The sequence below is a fragment of the Anoplophora glabripennis genome, unplaced genomic scaffold (assembly GCF_000390285.2).
Source record: "Anoplophora glabripennis isolate ALB-LARVAE unplaced genomic scaffold, Agla_2.0 scaffold532, whole genome shotgun sequence".
Lineage (NCBI taxonomy): Eukaryota > Metazoa > Arthropoda > Insecta > Coleoptera > Cerambycidae > Anoplophora > Anoplophora glabripennis.
In genome coordinates, this window is record NW_019416635.1 from 96,645 (window position 1) to 115,465 (window position 18,821).

Below are 18,821 nucleotides of genomic sequence, written 5' to 3' on the forward strand. Positions count from 1 at the left end.
TGAAATTGCGAGTATTACAATAATTATGTAGATTTTAGTCATAATCTTATCAGACTGAGGGTGTTGTGGATAAATATTGCCCCAACTTTCAACAATTTGATCAAAGAGTTAGTAATTTTAAATTATTTGCAACGTTTTGGAGTACAACTGATTTAAAAATTATGTCACATGCAGAAATTCTGAGGAACGCAATTTATAAAAACCCAATCCATACCACAGTACAATTATACAACAATTGAACTCACTTATAATAATCACTTATTAGACAAGAAGATAAAAAAAACCTTCAAAATTGATAGTCAATAATACGTATTTATACTAAAGAAATGTTTCAATGTTGTACTGTTTATAAGGAAAGTGTTAAATAAAAAAATTGTACTTGTAATTTAGGAATATGTTCTTATACCGACTTCTTTATTTCTGGAATTACATATTTTTAAGTTTTTGAAATATTGTTGTTTCTTGTTTTTTATGACTTGCTAGAAATATTTTATAATTTGCAACATTTAAAAATAGGAGGGAAAGTTCCAATAAACACAGATCTGAAAATAGTTCCTATGTAAGCTGTACAGGCTGATGAGTCCCTGCGGCCTATATTTATTTTTAAACTTTGTTTCTTATTTACATAAAATGTACTTATAAAGTTTGGTAGTCTAACTATAGGACACCCTGTACAAGTCCCAGAAGATGTTGGTAAGTGTAATTAAAAATATGTAAGGGATGTATAATTATGGATTGGATTTATGGATGCATACGGATTTATTTAGAGGAATGTAGAAATATTTGGAACGGTCCGTACCAAAATTAAAATTTGAATCATATTAAGACTATTAACTACGTGTGGAACAATGCTGAATAAAAAATATTTCTTTTGTTATTTTTTATGTGTTGTAAGTACCGTAACATAAAGCAAATGAAAAACTGATATAATACAAACCAAAAACCCATGTAGTTTTTGGTTTCTATTTTATGATACGTTTTTCAAGTAATCGTATTTAAATAATCTGTAATACATACATACGAGTATAATTGATAAGAGAATTAATTGCTAAGAATTCAGTACCTCTGGGTTCAATTTTAAGCGCCAGTTGATGTATTGGACCAGACTTGAGCAGGGTGGGTAAATAGACGGATCCCTTGTAGCACAATTTATGTCTGTATTGTGGATCCCACGAGTAAATTAGCAGATCCAACTCCCTGTTGTTGACCAAGTCTAACTCGAAACTTTCGTCCCAGTCGAACACCAAATCGCCGGTTCTTACCTAAACGGATAAGAATATAGTACAGTCTTTCAACGTCACTCATATTATGTTTTCTTCTTGAACATTTAGGTATCATGCATGTCTTTTATATTCGCTTGTTATTGATTCATTCTTCTGTTTCTGGATTAATTGAGATTCTAGGACATTTTAGGATGTCCAGAATATATAGAGTATTTACAAATTTGGAAAGAATTCAGACCGTGTAACAAATTTGGTTTTTCTAAGTTTAAGTATAACTGAGATATTGATTTTTTTCCAAATTCGAAACCCCACTTTCAAAGCCTATAACTTCTCTTTCAAGGTTTGAAATTAGATTGACATGCCTGTGCTGCAAATACTCTAATTTTATTAAATTAATCAACATTTCAATTTACTTTAAATTCATCTTAACGTAAAAAGTTGTTAATTATATAGTGTGTCCTGTTTAAGAACCCACACAGAACAGGTGCATGTAGGAGTTCCCAAAATGTTGTTACTTAACTAAACTTACCTATATACAAAAATTGATAATAACTAATGTACAGAGTGTAAGATTTATTTATATAATTTATTTTTTCCAGTAGTACTTCCTCACTAATAGAGGGCGCCTCCGACGGCACATCGCCCGCCTTTTAAATGCCTCAACTTTTTTGAGGCTTAGTATATCGATTTGAGTATTGAAACAGTCGATTCTCTTACATTAAAAAAAACATATTCAAGTGAAAAATCATTTGGGCAGCAAAGTAAGTATGTAACATCAAATGCCATCTGACAATCATCTATTTTGCTAAATTATAAACACGATTAACTCAAACGGTTACTCCTAACGACATCAGTAAGATTTAAGTTTTTTAGGTACAAAATAATGGAGAACCGATATTTTTCAATTATCAAATCGGTTCAATGGGCGACAAAGAAGTTGTGGCAGTTAAAAAACTGAGCGATGAGCCACAAAAAGACAAAAAAGCTATAAATGAATTTGTCACCTTACCCCCCGGTTTCATAGATAAATATAAAATAAACAAATAAAATTTTGATAACCTGTATCTTCGTTATTATAAATTTTGTACCAAAACCAAGTTTGGTTAAATTACAATATTAAGGGCACTCATACATACACCTGCTTTGTATCGGATCTTAGGCGGGACACCTTGTATTTTATACCATAGAACTATTATAAAATCATTGCTTCCTTCTTTATTTATTTATAAAAAATGTGGGTTTCATTATTTTTGTTAGCAAGGCAAAATTCGGCAAAAATAAAAATTCCTTCAGTTTTTCACCAATACAAATTTCCAATGTTGAAAAAAATATTTTTTCGGCGGTTTAAACTACTACTAAAAAAATGCAGGGTCTCAATTTATATTTCGAAATACAGGGTGTTTTCACTTTAAATTTGGAAAACGCAGGAATGTATTCTCTATCAAAAATTAAGTGTAGTTTACTCTATAAAAATTTTATATAAAAGCCTTTGTTTTGGAGATACAGGGCGTTGAAGCTTAAAAAAAAATAAACACTTTTTGACATATCTCGGCTATCCACGAGTGGATTTAATTTAAACTTGGTACACATTATGCGTATTGGGGGTTCTTATAATTGACAGAATATTAGTACTATCGCATTATCCAGTGGCGTTCAAAGGGGGGATGCGTGGCCTCTTTTTCAAAAAAAAAGTACGCCATTGAGTTTTTCGAAGAATATAAAGTAAATTTAAATACTACCATACAAAAGCAATATAAAAGGTCACTTGGTATTTTTCGATAATACGCAACGTTTATGAGATTCTTGGACTATTAAGATTTCAATGCATGAAAAAAAAAAAAAATTACGACATTGAGTAGAGGAAAGTAATGAAAATATTTATAAGTTCTTGGCTTGCTGCGAAACAAAATAGTTGCTATAAATTTTAATGCGGCATTTGGATCCAAAGAAAAATATCTCTTTTTCTCATTCAACACTACCGTGCCATGTTATCATGCATTGGAATCTTAAAAGTCCAAGAATCTCATGAACGCTGCGTATTATCGAAAAATACCAAAAGACCTTTTAGATTGCTTTTGTATGGTAGTATTTAAATTTACTTTACATTCTTCGAAAAACTCAATGTCGTATTTTTTTTTTTTTTCATGCATTGAAATCTTAATAGTCCAAGAATCTCATGAACGCTGCGTATTATCGAAAAATACCAAGAGACCTTTTAGATTGCTTTTGTATGGTAGTATTTAAATTTACTTTACATTCTTCGAAAAACTCGATGGCGTACTTTTTTTTTGAAAAAGGAGCTACTTTACACGCCACTGGCTAATGCGATAGGACTAATATTCTGTTAATTATGAGAACCCTCAATACGCATAATGTGTACCAAGTTTATATCAAATCTACTCGTGGATAGCCGAGATATGTCAAAAAGTGTTTTTTTAAGCTTCAACGCCCTGTATCTTCAAAACAAAGGCTTTCATAAAAAAATTTTATAGAGCAAACTACACTTAATTTTTGATAGGGAATACATTCCTGCATTTTCCAAGTTTAAAGTGAAAACATCCTGTATAGTTATTTATGGTACTAGTATGTTAAGGTATATGTAAGTAATGCTGGGAAATGTTTAGCTAATTTTCCCAAGTGACTTATATGACGTAACACACGAGTGCCATACAAAATTTTATCCAACACTTTCATAGAATTTCGTTTTAATAATAAATAAAAGTAACTTAAAATTTCAAGTTGTCAATGTCAGAAAAAGTTTAACGAAATGAATGTCAACCTAAATTGTGTCTGTAACCAAGGCACGGCAAATAAAACAACCAGCAATAACACATCCTCTTTTTTTCACATCTGCGCACGTTCTCGCGCATGACATTTCTTGGTAGGAAATCCGTCAAAATGCTGTCAGTAGCGTCGTAGCGTCTATAACCGAGTTTAGTTTATTTAACTTTGCTGTTGCAGTAAAGTCATAGGCGTGCATTTGTTGAATTAGTTGTTTGTGAATAGTTGTTTATAATTTGGTGTAGTACTGACATAGTGTGAGACTAACGTTATTTGTTATTTAAGTATAACAATGTATAAGACAATGAGTCATGGTGTTTGTGCAGTGAGAAGTTGTAGAAATCAGAGATATTCTTCAAAGAAAAGTTTCTTTAGATTTCCTGCTGATACAACAAGGTATGTGTAGTGCTAAAATGTGAAAAGATTATAGTTTTTACACCAATTATTAAATTGACATTATAACCTACATATAACATCCTTATCTAAAATGGTTGGTTTATAAAAAAGTATTAGTCCTAACTTAGCCGTAACTTAACCTTAATCTTAGTCCTAAAAAGTTAAATGTACAAAATATAATATATAGAGGTAGGGCAAGGTTAAAAGATTTTTATAAACCAATACATTACATTCTGTACATTTAACTTTTTAGGACTAAGATTAGGATTAAGTTACGGATAAGTTAGGACTAATACGTTTTTATAAACCAACCATAAGTTTAATCAACCAAAATGAATCTTGGCCTAAAAATTGATGTTTTATTTTTTTTATACAGAAGTAGGACATGGGCAATAGCCAGCAACCGGGAAGATTTACTGGACAAGTTGGATAGTCTTTATAAAAACTATAGACTTTGTAGTGAACACTTTGAGTCCCAAATGTTTGCGAATAAAGATCGGAGCCGACTAAATTCAGACGCAACCCCAACACTATTTCCCACAATGGAAGGATCTTCAGGGTATTCGGCTACTACCGTAGTTTGCATAGATTATTCAAAGGCACGTGAAGAGTTAGACGACTCTTCGCTTTATATTTATTTTAAAGCGTACAAAAACGCTGATGGTGATATCTTCGGAAATTTGCACAATCCACATGACAAGTTTGTAGATTTTATTTCAAATTTGGAAATAATTTTCCAAAAAAATTTTGAAAAAATTATTTTAGAATCTGACATATGTACAAACTTTTTGACCATTTGTAATAATTATGACCATCCTTGTGTAGATTTTCCAAAAACATATGTAATATTGTTATATATTAGGCTAAGATTGTATTATACTCTTAAGGATATAAACAAAAATTTTCAAAATATAAATAAAAACAAATTAATGGCGACATTTGTGATCATTAAGTATTCATAAATGTACATACTTAATTTATTTAAGTTATGATTTAGTGTTAAGTTCTTTTAAAATGGAATAAAATTTAAGACTTATTAAAATAAATGTTTTTTTTTTAATTTCCCTTTACAAAATAGTAGTTCCAATATATTTATTTATTTATTATTAAAAATCATCAAATAACTTTTCAGCCACACATTACACACATTATCTTTAAATTTCTTGCAATATTTTAAGTGCAATATTTTTTTGTACTTACCTATACTACTATAATTATATATATTGTACGAAAGACACTAGTTGATTTAGTCAAAATATATAAAGTAACAAGTAAATATACGGGTATAATGAGTATATACATTTAACAATCCATTAATATTATAAATTTTATATTACAACTCTGTTGAAGGAAATTCATAACTTATAAATATTTCAAATACAGCCCTGACTTTTCCTACCCAACTGACATTAGCAAGGTCAAATTTAATTTTGCGCGGGAAAGATGTAGTGATATTGCTGGTTGTTTTATTTGCCGTGACCAAGGGATGTCAGTAAACACAACACAAACAATATTTTTTGGGTTGAAATCGCGTTGAAATCCTAAAACCAAGACTGAAAAAATGGAAAATGTGGAAATTCCATCTGAAATTTTAGAAAAAGCTAATGCGGCTACTGCAGGCATCATTCCGGAGAAATCAAAATCTATATATAAGAACTGAAGGAATTTCAAGATTGGAAAATCAAAATACGGGTGAAGGGCGTAAATGAAGATGTCGTGCTGGCTTATTTTTTCAATTTAAGTGAGAAATTTGCTCCATCCACATTGTGGACTAAATATTCCATGTTGAAGTCAACTTTGAGAGTTTACAAGAACATTGAAATTTCTAAATTTGGAAGACTAGTGGCATTTCTAAAGTCTAAGCACAAACATTTAAATTTACCACAAAATGATTCCAATAATCCTTTGGCATCAAATTACCATAAATGTTAATGTTAATATTAATAAGTAGGTAGATTATAAGTTTGTAGCATTTTAGGTTATTTGTTGACTTATTACTGTTTCAAATTGGTTTTCTAATAAAAACTAGAAAAATAAACCAAACATTTGTCTTTTTATGATTTCTATAAGTCACTAGTGGGTTATAAATCATAACTTACTAGTGACTTATGACTTATAACTGACATAAGCCACATTATTTCTCTAAAACCAAAGAAATTATAGTATCATTATATACAAGTGTTGGATAAAATAATTTGTCAGTTGACTACTAAAAACTAAATATCGAAATCAATAAAAAATAATTTTTATTTAAAAGCAATTAATTAACTTACCACTGTTCTGGCTTTGTGCACTCTGTCGCATTCCAATACACAATATAGGTCTCTCAAACCAGTTGATCCTAAAGTTAGATAAATCATAATAAATTAGTGCAATTGAAATCTGTCAATTTATATAAATCAATCACAAATTATTCGTGGTCCACTTTTTGATTTGACTGCGAAATATATATTTAATCAAAACGATAGAAAAATCACAAGGAAACATGTCTATAATTGAAGGTGTTAACAGTAACACTAGAAGTACTATAACATTTTGTTGGCAAAAGTTATTTATAAAAATAAAGGGAAAACGTAAAACACAATATCGGAATGGAACATAAAATTTATATTTTTATTTGATTGGGTATTTCTGTCACACTGAAAAGGGAAAAATTTTATTAAATATCACTGCACCAAAAGAATCAGACAAAGGGTTGATTTTATAAATTTCGTTTAGCTTAATCAGAAATATTTCACACTAAGAGAGCAGATAATTGTTCACGACACAAAAATCACTATAACATATTACCAAAACTTTCGTTCTCAAATTGACTTAAAAGTCAAAAAAGTGTTAATGATAACATGACAGAACTGTCCACGTTTATTTTGTTACGTGGTGATAGGTGCATTTGAAATAATTCCTTAAATTTTGATTTTTGTTGGTTGAATATTGTCAACGACGAGGTAAGTACCAATAAAATAAATATTACATAAATAAAACAAAGAAACTGTCACATTTAAATTATGTCAATTTAAGAACGAGTTTTGATAAGGATAGCAAATAATTTTTCGAAAAGTAGACTGTGTAATATATTTTAGTGATAAATGATTTATTTTCTCAGTGTGAGATATTTCTAGTTAGGCAAAACGAAATTTATAAAATCAACACTGATGCTTTCGGAGCAAGGGATTATTTATTAATTTTTTTCTCTTTTCAGTGTGGCAAAAGATCCAATCAAATAAAAAAATGCTACAAATAAATTATTACAGACAATATAAAATTTATGTTAATTAAATAATTTTGGTAGATACTAGGAGGTACTAAATTTAATAAAGCAAAGCATTGCTACTTGTTAAAAAAACATACCTACCAGTCTAAGTAAAGATATAAAGAAAGCATGATTTCTAAAACACAATTTTTGAAGAGATAAGCTGTTTCTGACACAGATGCATTTAAAAAATATAATGGTTTTTCAAATTATTATTTCAGTACCTATAATTCACATATCTCACTGCGAACTAGTTATACTCGAACAAGATAGACATTGGGAGTTTTATCAAAAATAGTAACAGATTAAAAAAAGTAGTAAAGGATTTAAATCCATAAATAATTCTCCATTTCTTCTTAAAAATATCACATTTCGTCAAATCAAGTTTAAGATTTTGAACTTAATCGAATTAATGTACATGAAGATATACATAAATCATAGAATAATACTCTAATCGCCTACAGGTAAAAAATATATCTGCGTCAGTATAGTTCATATAAAATGCAGGCTATAAACAAAAGCTGGTAAAAAATGAAGGTGAAAGTTCATACCCTTCTTTGAAATGTTATGAGATGATGCTTTAAGTAGCATTGTACAGAATAAGCCACGTATAGTTCTGCCCCAATTTCAAAACTATTTTCAAATTATGAACATGGAAATGGCATATAATTGTTTTTTCATAACATGTCCAAAAATAGACTCAGTAACAGATGTTTTTTTAGGCTTAGATTTAGGATATTCGTATGTTAAACAAATAAACACCCTGTACATTTTATATGACTGAAATTCTGATTCGTACATGTGAATTCAACATTGTAAATAAATAAAATATTACTATTACATTAATTCTTGGCTTTGAATAAAAATAGCAATGCTTGCTGTAAATGCTGGTATGGACACTAAAATAAAATATTTTTATTTGCTCTTTTCGATGAAGCGTCTTACGTTTTGTTAAATTTAACTCAAAAGGGAAATAAAGATAAATTGCATCGAGTCGCATACAATGTAACAGTCAATAGTGACTTGAAGTGTTGAAAACAGGTAAATTGGTAAAGTGCCAAGTATCCTGAAATTTTATCGCTTGCACGAAACCACAAGTTGCATTCTATTCATGAAGACATAAAACATTTATTGTTGATATATTTATTACTTTTTATTCTACTGGTGCACACATAATACACTAAAGATGTGTGAAATGTTAACTTGCAGCAGTCAGTTAATATGGAGGATTTTCACATATACATAATCCCGTTCATGTTTCAAAAAAACTTGTATGCAAGTTTCTCATGGAAAATAATAGGGGTAGTTAAGTTAGTTGTTAATTATTAACCGTAATCTGTTTATTTTGATTTACTTTTTTAAATGTTAGTTTACAACAACTTAAAATAAATATTATTTTTTTTTTAGTTAATAAAACGTTTTACAATTTAACTGTTTCATGTGATACGAAAGAAATTAAAATTATAGTCTTAAATGCAAATACTGTTGGTAGCTAAATGTCTTCAGCTCATTCAATGGTAAGATCTTTCAATTTAATATTTTGTTAATGTACTAGTGCCACTTTATGTGAGCAAAAAAATGCAACTTCATTTTTCTCGAAATTGGTATATGCTACCGAATTTCGACAAGTACGTATACCTTTTTTTGAAGTATCCTTTAGAGTTTACAGAACCGTTTAGAAATGTAATAAATTTTTACTTTTAACATATATTTTCTTCGCTTGTACCCCTTCAATTACTTGTATCGGTGACACTGCATTTCAGAAAGAAACCGTTTGCACATTATTTTTAACACACAGTTGATGTTTCCTCGTGTACAAATTTTGAACTTTTTACTTTTAGCCAAATTAAAAATAATTAAGGAAAACCATTTAGAAAGTAACAACTTCAACTGTATCTCAAAAACAGGGCGTCTAAAAAAAAATTTACATCAACTACCCCTATTATTTTCCCATGAGGAACTTGCACACAAGTTTTTTTGAAACATGAACAGGACACACTGTATAAAGTATCCGGAAAGTTCATTAGTATTTTTTTTAGTATTTTAAAGAATTTTATATTTCTAAAAACCCTTCTTGAAGTTAATGAAATGAAATTATATGAAATAGATCATTAAAGACTATTCCTATTTAATTAGTAATATAAAATTTTGATTTTTGTTTTCTATGAGGCTTCAGTAACTAATAAAATACAAAATTGCTATACCAATACCAACATTCGTTGAGTATGGCCACTTTCAAATTATAAAACTTTATTTAAAGAAAAAGTAAATAAATAAATATTTCCCTATTTTTTATTCGTGAAACCTCTTTAAGAATAATAATGCGGTTCCTTTCCAAATAAAAATCTGTTTTGCAAGTTTTAACCGATCAATAAATAGCATATCACATTAAAATGAAGGGGGAACGGAACTTCCCATATTTCCCAGAATTTATGAGGGTCGCGCCCCAATTATTCATTCTGCCCGCTCCACCGCTGTTACTGATAAAGATGTCGAAAAATATCAAAGCCAATATTTCTTTCGGAATTATATAGACTCTCACATTGAGAATACTTCATTTCAAATTTATCGTTTATTTATTTGTTTATTAAGTTTAAGAATTGCGTATCATCAGTCCATGATTGTACATAGATAAACCCTAGAAAATAATAAATTTTACAGGATCGTATTCAGACTCATATCTATATTTGTCGTTAATAATACGTAATTGCGCTAATTACAAATATCATCTTCTGCGATGGAAAAGAAAAAATTGAGATTAATATTCCATACTGATCAAGAAAAAGAATCTTGTTTCCTCACAACATTGCCCACTGCTCTCCATCCATCATACTGTCCAAATCTAACACCATCAGATTCTCACTTGTTTAAACTTTTTAAAGAACGTTTTTGTAAGGCTTGCTAGTTGTTAATGAGGCAATTGAAGGGGTGAAAAATTGGTTACTACATAAAAAACTTTTTCATAAGCTTATGGATAGGTAGACCAGTGGTGCAATAAAGTAGATGGACTGTGTTAACAATTCTTATTATTTAATAAATTTCTCTCTAAAATATACTGCCGTACAAAATATGCTATGTGGTGAGAAAATTGTAAGTGAAAATTGGAAATAAAACACAGTTTCTGTACAGATTATTCAAGAAAAGCTGAAGATATAGACTTCAAAATTGCTTCATATAAAATTTGAGCATTTACAATTTGACATAATACATATTATTGATATATTAATACATTATTAATATATATAATATACAGAAACATAACAATCCCAATTGGCCAATAAGTGATACATAATTTGCAGTATGACTGTAAAAACCAAATTTCATAGCAAGGAGTTGCTACTCCTATAATATTAAAAACTATTTTACGTATTATTTAACTACATGATATACATATAGGGTGATTCACAACTCATACTCATCCAAAAAAAAATGGGAATAGATGCGTCATGAAAAAGATGGAATCAATAGCGTAATTTTTTTTTATAATATCTTTATAGTTTCCGAGCAAAAAATTTTAGTATTTACAACCCTTACATCGCTGAGTTACTGTAGTTTCTAGCGTTATTCGCGTTGTGCGCTGTAGCTCCATGTGGCCCTAGGCGATACCGAACACTGAAGTTTGATGTTAGTATTAACGTAATCGCGATAGTGTTTACATTAGTTCTTCAAGTGTCAAAAATGGCTTACGTGTATAGCAATTCGGGAGTCTATGGATATCGTTTTATTTATAGTGGATCAAGATAACATTTGTGTTATGGTGAAGTATTTGTGTTGTGTTATCGTGAAGCAAGACAATATTTGTGATGGAAACTGGGTAAGACGGGCCCAAATGTGTTTACACGTCGGTGGACAAAATTTTGAACAGTTGTTGTAACATCAAGTATGTCAAATTATTTTATTAATTAAAACCACGAATTAATTTTATTAATTAATAATACCAACAGCGGCAAAAGCAGTTGAATTTGCTGATATAAAATAGGTGTTATAAAATTTTATTTATTTCTTTCCTTGGGGATGAAATTCTTTCAATTTTTTATTACACTTTGCCGCCGTGCCGGTCGGTGACTGCATGCTTTGCCTTGCGCCAGGTGAGGTTTTAAAGTGGGCCAGTTTCCAGTGCCGTGCAGAAATGTATTTTTAATTCATTCTCAAACTGCCCTTTTTAATTTTTTTTACAAAATTGTATTTGTAACTGTCCCTGTACATTCAATTTTTTTTATAAGATCTGAATCACCCTGTATACTTAGATTTTGTTACTGAATTGAATGCAATCCTGTTATACTCCATTCATTTGTCGGCTTTAGTTATAATGGACTCGTAGTTAATAGACCCGAATGTTATTAAACCTGCAATCTTACATACATTTTTTTTATATAGTTTTGAAATTATAAGCAGCGCTATCGGTGGCTCACTCTGTACCTACCGCTAATACTTGGTGAAGCTCCGCTTGGCGTTACTGGGGTAGTGGCAGCGGAAGTACCTGTGGACGCCCGTAGTCCTCTTCCAGCGAGGAGGTGCACCCAGAGCATACCGCTCACAGGTTCGTCGCTGGCTGACATCATCGCGCCAGTTCCTGCGGCTAAAGATGAGAGACCTAAAATTAATTTACAAATCAGCGAAGCGCTGTGTGTCATAAAATCCGTGAAATGAAAGAAAACTGGACTGGCGTTTTGCAGACATTCAAATTATTTCATAAATGCAAATTATGAAAATTACAAGAACCATTAGAAGCCGCATAAGGCATAATTTTACATGTTGTTGAGGTCTATGATTAAGAAATAGATAACAAACGTTTAAAGGTGTCTGTTGAACATCAAACACATCGTCTACTAGGATGTCCGAAAGCAGCAATATGCATGGAAAGAATACAGAAACGGACCGGCAAGAAAAAAACAGCTTGAGGAGAAAAGTAAATCCTTTTTGATTGTCACATAACAAAAAGGATAACTGATGATTTCTATATAAATTTAAAACCAATTCCAATACGCAGAAGATTACTTACCGCCATAAAACAAAAAGTAGATTATCCTTATGGGCCAAGGACATTAAATAAACTAGCCTCGAGAGAATTTGCGATATAAATGATTAAGTAAAAGAAGCTTTACTATCTATGGATAAATAGTGATGTGAGGGAAAATAAATGTTGGCAAAATGAAAATACTGTTCTAGTTTTAGTTTTGTGAAGAGGCAGAGTTAATTTTTCGTTCTGGACTGACAACTTACAGGCAGATGAACTGAAATAATTTCGAAAAATAACTAAGACTCAATCAGCTTCTCCCCTATACACCTGTGTCAAATCTGTAGTCGGTGTTCAATACACCTCATACCACTTTCATGTTGAAGAAAAAATTGCGACCAAGAAATCTACGAAATCAGAAATGATTTCGTGGTTCAACAAAATAATCTCAGCCACGATATATTATTGTGAAAATCTCAGTCATATGAAGCAATATCAGCAAATAAACCACGTCATAAATTCAATCCATTTTTCTCCATAGACATTTCTTTAAGAATGCCTCTTTTTACGTGTCTCTTAAACCATAATGGGTTAGCTTAGGCAGCAATTAAACCAAAACATCACTGGCCAATTATCGGTCGTTAATTTATTAGGGCGGAAAAATTTAATGGACCTTAGATGAAATTATCATCCACTTGAGATCTTGCGATAGTGACGGTGTCAATTTAACAACATTTTCTGAACATAACGACAATAACAATTTATTGAGAAAGAACTGAGCTGCTTATCCATTACTGTTTTCGTAAGAGAACGCTCTATTCGTGTAGTTAAAAATATGAAGGATGATGTACCTATATCAAAAGTTTACTGAGACATTATTTGGCATCGCTGGACTTACCTGTGATGGAAGTGCCCCCTACCATTCCAGGCTTGTCGATCTTGTACTTCAAAAATTCCGCCGGATTTATGTCGAGCTGCCTCTGTCCCCTTGGCAGAGTACCACTAGGAGTGGGCACTGGACTTGGTGCAGCCCCGGCCCTCACAGAATCCAAATCGAGGAGTTGCCTCATTCGACGCATCGATGGGGATCGGGAGCTACTCAGTCCTTTAAAAAATAAATTTGTTATAAGGGACGTTTAAATTTAAATTCTAATTTAAATGAAACTTTAGGGAAACAAAGCAAATGTGGAACATGTAAATACTAAAACACGTGAGAATAATTTTTTGTTCAATTGTTATTGTCATATAAACTTGATTCATCCTACAAAATATATGACTTTGCATACCAACGATCGTTTTCAAGAAAAAAATTCAAATGAACACTTCTATTGTTAATATTTCAAAAATATTAGAGATAATTATATTAAAGTTTAGAAAATTGTTATTGCTATTTTCTCTAGCTTTTTTTTTTCATGTGAAAATTGTATTTTTATCTGCTCCCACTATAGTAAATAGACTATTAATACATTGTTTTTAAGGAGATAAGTGGATTTTACCGTAGAAGTGGAAGTTGCTATGGACAACGGGAGATCAGTGAGGTAACTTACCCCCCTAAGGAAAAAAGCGATTTCGAGTTATAAATGCATGTTTTATGAAAAAATAAATAGAAATATTTGATGAACATTACATTTTATTAATTATTATGAATGAATATTTATAGTAATTGTACAGTTATTACATTTAGTAACATTTATAAAATCTGGATAATTATTCCCCTCGCGTTTACTAATTGTCACGTTTTTCTCAAAATTATTTGACCGCTACATTTCAGTCACCGGAGACTCAATATTATCTGACTGATCCATTAAAATAGCATGATGCGACGTACTACTAGAACCTGGAGTTGAAGTGTCATTGTAAAGAATCCTGTTGGCTATTTGATTTTTGTTACTTAAATTGTCAGTAACATAACTTTCTGCAATTGTGGCTGATTTCCACCCACCATGTCTCTTGATTGCTAGTACATCAACTCCTGTATTAGTCAGTAAAGATGTCGATGTTCTTCGGAATGAATGGCCTGTATATGTTTCAGGATGTTCTAGTTTCAAAAACTGTGCAATCTTATTAGGAATCATAGAAAGGGTATTCTTGCCGACTGGTTGGTTGTAACATCTACTTGCTTAATAGTGCATAAAAAAGTGTGAAATTTCAATTTTAATTCCCAATCTAATCTTGTTATATTTCTTGAGAATTTCTAGGTGAGAAACAAAACCCAGACGAGAAGTACCATTACTAAACGCACCAAAAAGAGATAGAATGATGGTATAAATGTTTTCATAGTCTCAATCTATCACAGACAACCGTTCCAATATTTTATATGTATTAGAGTGAAAGAAAATGGAGGACGTTTGTTGGGTGTTAATTTTAGACTATAGTTTGACTAGCACATTTAAAAAAAGAACTGACACTCAGATTAAACATTTGACAGTTGTTTTGATCGCGTCTCCGTACTAACTGTTATATCTCTTTTCTCAGCGTTGAAATATCGATTTTTTGGCATATTTTCACACCAGTATTAAAATTTGCGAGATAACCAGATTTGGGAATTGTCAAGATGACATTTCAATTATATGAAAACAGTGACTAATTTGACTAGAATGTTTCGTCTTAGTTCATACGAATATTGCTTGTGACGCAATGGAAAAGATACAACGTTTTTAGTGTATCTCCTTTATGGTGTAAATAATAACTATTAATTATCTCAAATTTGCTGCCAATGAAAATATTATCAAACTGTCAAAATTTCGTTTAAAGTAATAATTGAACGTTTTGTTTTCATAGCACTCTGTAAAAATAAATAATTTGGTATTTTGACGAAAATAAGAAAATAAAATATATCTTGAGATACATCATCGTAATCATAAAATAAAAAATATTGCATTTCCCCACAAAAAAAATTCCAAAAATGTCTGAGTTTAAAAAATCCACCTTTTCCGTTACATATTAAATAGAATAAAAGCGAAAGCCAGATTTTCTGTTTTTCGTTGATAATTTCTCTTCGGCAAGTTACTGGTCATCAAATTTCGTTACTTTGTCCTCATTTGACTGACATTGTATGTCTTAAAATAACCGAGATCCCGTTAATGAGACTCAAAAAGATTAAACATTTTAACCCTTTTACTTCTGTTTTTTAGTGGTAGTTGGGCCTTGGTATATTCTCAATTTCAAATTTATTTGAAATTACGGAATTATTTAGTTGAATTAAGCAGAATTTTTAATGTTCACCAAGAGATAAATTTAACAATTGATTTAAATATTATATTCCTGATTTAAACGTTATTGAAACGCACTATATTTATTAACAACTTTACGAATATCAGTTAATAGCATAATATAAATTTTTGTATAAAACTACAGGATATCAAGGGATTTTACACTGAGTTTATTTTGTGTAAACGTCGAAAACACCAACTCCAATAAATTTTTGTGTTCGTTAGGAGAGACCACAGCAATTTGGAAATCCTCTCTAGTTTGGAACAGCTGTGCCTTCACCGCGTTGATTGATGAAACTTCAAATTCTACATCCGTGCCAACAAAATAGTGGTCAGGGAAAGTTGACAAGGGATTGTATACATATTAATTAACTTTACGGGATTAGAGAAAATTCCGTTGTTACCCGTATCTATATATAACCGTAAAACTAAGGTTTATACCGTGCAAATTATAAAATATACCTGCCACAACTTTCGGTAAAATTCATGGCACGGGGAAGGAAAATAGTGAACCTTTATATTTCGGATAGTTTTGACTCTATCGATGTTTAATGCGCTTAGCGTAAAAAGTAAATCTTTTACGGCACGTAAGGTAACGGTGAATTTGTATGTAGGGGAGACAAATAAAAAAAATGGTTTTCAAAAGCAAAAAAAGTGAAAATTTGTAACAACGACATAGTCCTGTTGATATGTCGATAAAGGTGTGTGGAGCGGCTGTAGCGTTTTCGGTAGTTTTCAGAGTTATTTTGTGATTGTTTATCGTTTTCCCTATAAATAAAATACTCTACAAGCACTATTTTAGAATAGGTACCATGACAAAATCAATTTTGATCTTATTTTACGAAGTTCTGATTTGCTAGAATTTATATAAATGAATTTATATACCAGTGATATTTTATTTTATCCATGATCGTAGTGATCATGGATAAAATCATGTCCAATGCGTTTGTTTGTTGGCGAATTCTGTATTTTTTTTATTATATTATAACGTTGACAAACTTTCTAAGGTTCTCCTTTCTTGACTTCTAATAGCTAGTTCTTCAAATTTACTACAAACACAGAGTTGTTCTTTATTTGTGGCAATACATATATTTCCAGTTAATATGTATCTTCTACAAAGAGTTTTGTCCAGTTCTGGTTTGGCAGTTACGGTTGTGGTTGAAGATTTCTTATTTCAGGAAAATACATTAGAATTTCTTCATCTTTGATCTTCAATAGTTTTTGAGGAAGATTTAATCATGTCATCAGCTCCAAAAATAGCATCAGCGGTGGTATCTGATACCAGGACATCTTGTTGGAAACTGATTGTCCTAAAGTTGTCTCTGCTAGATGAATTCCTTTCAAGGATATGATTTTTCCCCACTCGATGTTTCCAAAATTAAGTTTCTGTCTGGCGTTTATATTCGATGGGCGACGATATTTACAGCAAATCCAACACTTAATGGATCATCGTTTGCTGAATACAATAGAAACGATACGATGATGACCTTTCTTAAAGTTGTCCAATAAATCTTATATTGTAATATAAGTATTGTAGTTCGACAAAAAATAAGTAAACGTAGTTGTGGCCAAAATTATGTGTGATCGTCATAAGAAATCCCTACGTTGTGTGTATTTATTTTTTTTATTGACCGGAAGGCACTGGCTACTAACTTTATAGAGGGGATGTATGGTTTAATTATATAAAACAAAAGTAGAGTAAATACACCTAACCTCTATTTACATACAATTCAAATTAAACATGTGACAAATATAAAGAACAACAAAAACATTAACAACCATTTAACATAAAATGAGAGGGCCAGGCTCACCTAGAGCTCCTGCGGGGAAAGAGCATGGCAGAGAAACCCACGATCGTTGCTCTTACCACCGAAATATAAATACAAAACAACCGCTAACCAAAGGCATAAATTAAGAACCTTTACTAATGATAAATAAGACCTGTGTCATTTAATGTGTCACTAAATGTCATTTGTTACCTCATATTAGTCATACACACTTCCAACTAAAACTGAAGAGGTTTGGGGTTAGTTAGCCGGCAGAGCCGGAAGGTACTGGAGTCCCATACGGGAGGCAATCCAGCTATAGTTGAGATTTCGGAAGATCCTTCATAACACTGGAGTCCCATACGGGAGGCAATCGAGCTTAATCCAGATTCTTTCCGCACGGGCGAAAATGTTAGTAAATTCAACAAGGCTCGTATAGACGTATGACATAAAGTGAGCACAAGAAATCAAAGAACAACGTAGTCAGGACAAGTTAAATGTGAAACAAAGAGGTCGTTAATGCAATATTTGGGCAGTCACGACAATATACATATTTTAACATGTAATAAATAATGAACAATCTTTAATAATATTTGTAACAATTTTATACTAGAAAAATATACGCCCCTAAGCGTAAAACAATGAAGGCTAAACATATACAGAATTATTATCATGAAACATCTATAAACATCACAATCATAAAATTACATAGAACAATTAACAACAAAGTACTAAAAGAATATTACCTGCTAACTAATAACACTTTAAACAATTAACTTTTCACTACTTTGACACACTGTCCGCCGATCGTCTTGTTACCTATCTGCACACTGTTCTCACTTCAACTGCCTATCTTCAACTATTTAGGCTTCCTTCCAGAATTTCCTACCTAAGTGCCTGTTTTTTGTGCTTCCTTCTATCGACCGTTAATATTACTTTTTCATTATTATACAACACCTATGTAACAGGTGACGTCGAAATTGATAAGATAAGTACGGTTTTCCACAATATTCCCTTCAGCAACTTTTCCACAATCTCCTCAACTTTTTGTTATTCACCTACCTGGAACCAAAGTGTCTTGCTCTGTCCTGACTGTCTGAGTAAGCTAATTTCACCATATGTGCTATATCCGTTTAATTTTGCTGCACGTTTTTTTCGGAGCGTTATGTTCTAACCTTTAGTTGTGCCTGGTAAACTATTTTAGATAAGTGCTTCACGACATCTTTTCATCAGATG

The 18,821-nt window shown here is 31.2% G+C and overlaps 1 protein-coding gene across 1 annotated transcript in view; it reads right to left on the reverse strand.

Moving 5' to 3' along the window:
• Window positions 1-18,821, reverse strand: part of LOC108914465 (rho GTPase-activating protein 100F) — a 224,447-nt gene that overhangs the window by 11,478 nt on the left and 194,148 nt on the right. The window contains exons 12-15 of the mRNA XM_018720293.1: window positions 13,506-13,712; window positions 12,074-12,244; window positions 6,674-6,741; window positions 1,064-1,262 (exon numbers count right to left, since the gene is read on the reverse strand). Of these exons, the coding sequence (XP_018575809.1) occupies window positions 1,064-1,262; window positions 6,674-6,741; window positions 12,074-12,244; window positions 13,506-13,712 (645 nt within the window). The remainder of the gene's footprint in view (window positions 1-1,063; window positions 1,263-6,673; window positions 6,742-12,073; window positions 12,245-13,505; window positions 13,713-18,821) is intronic.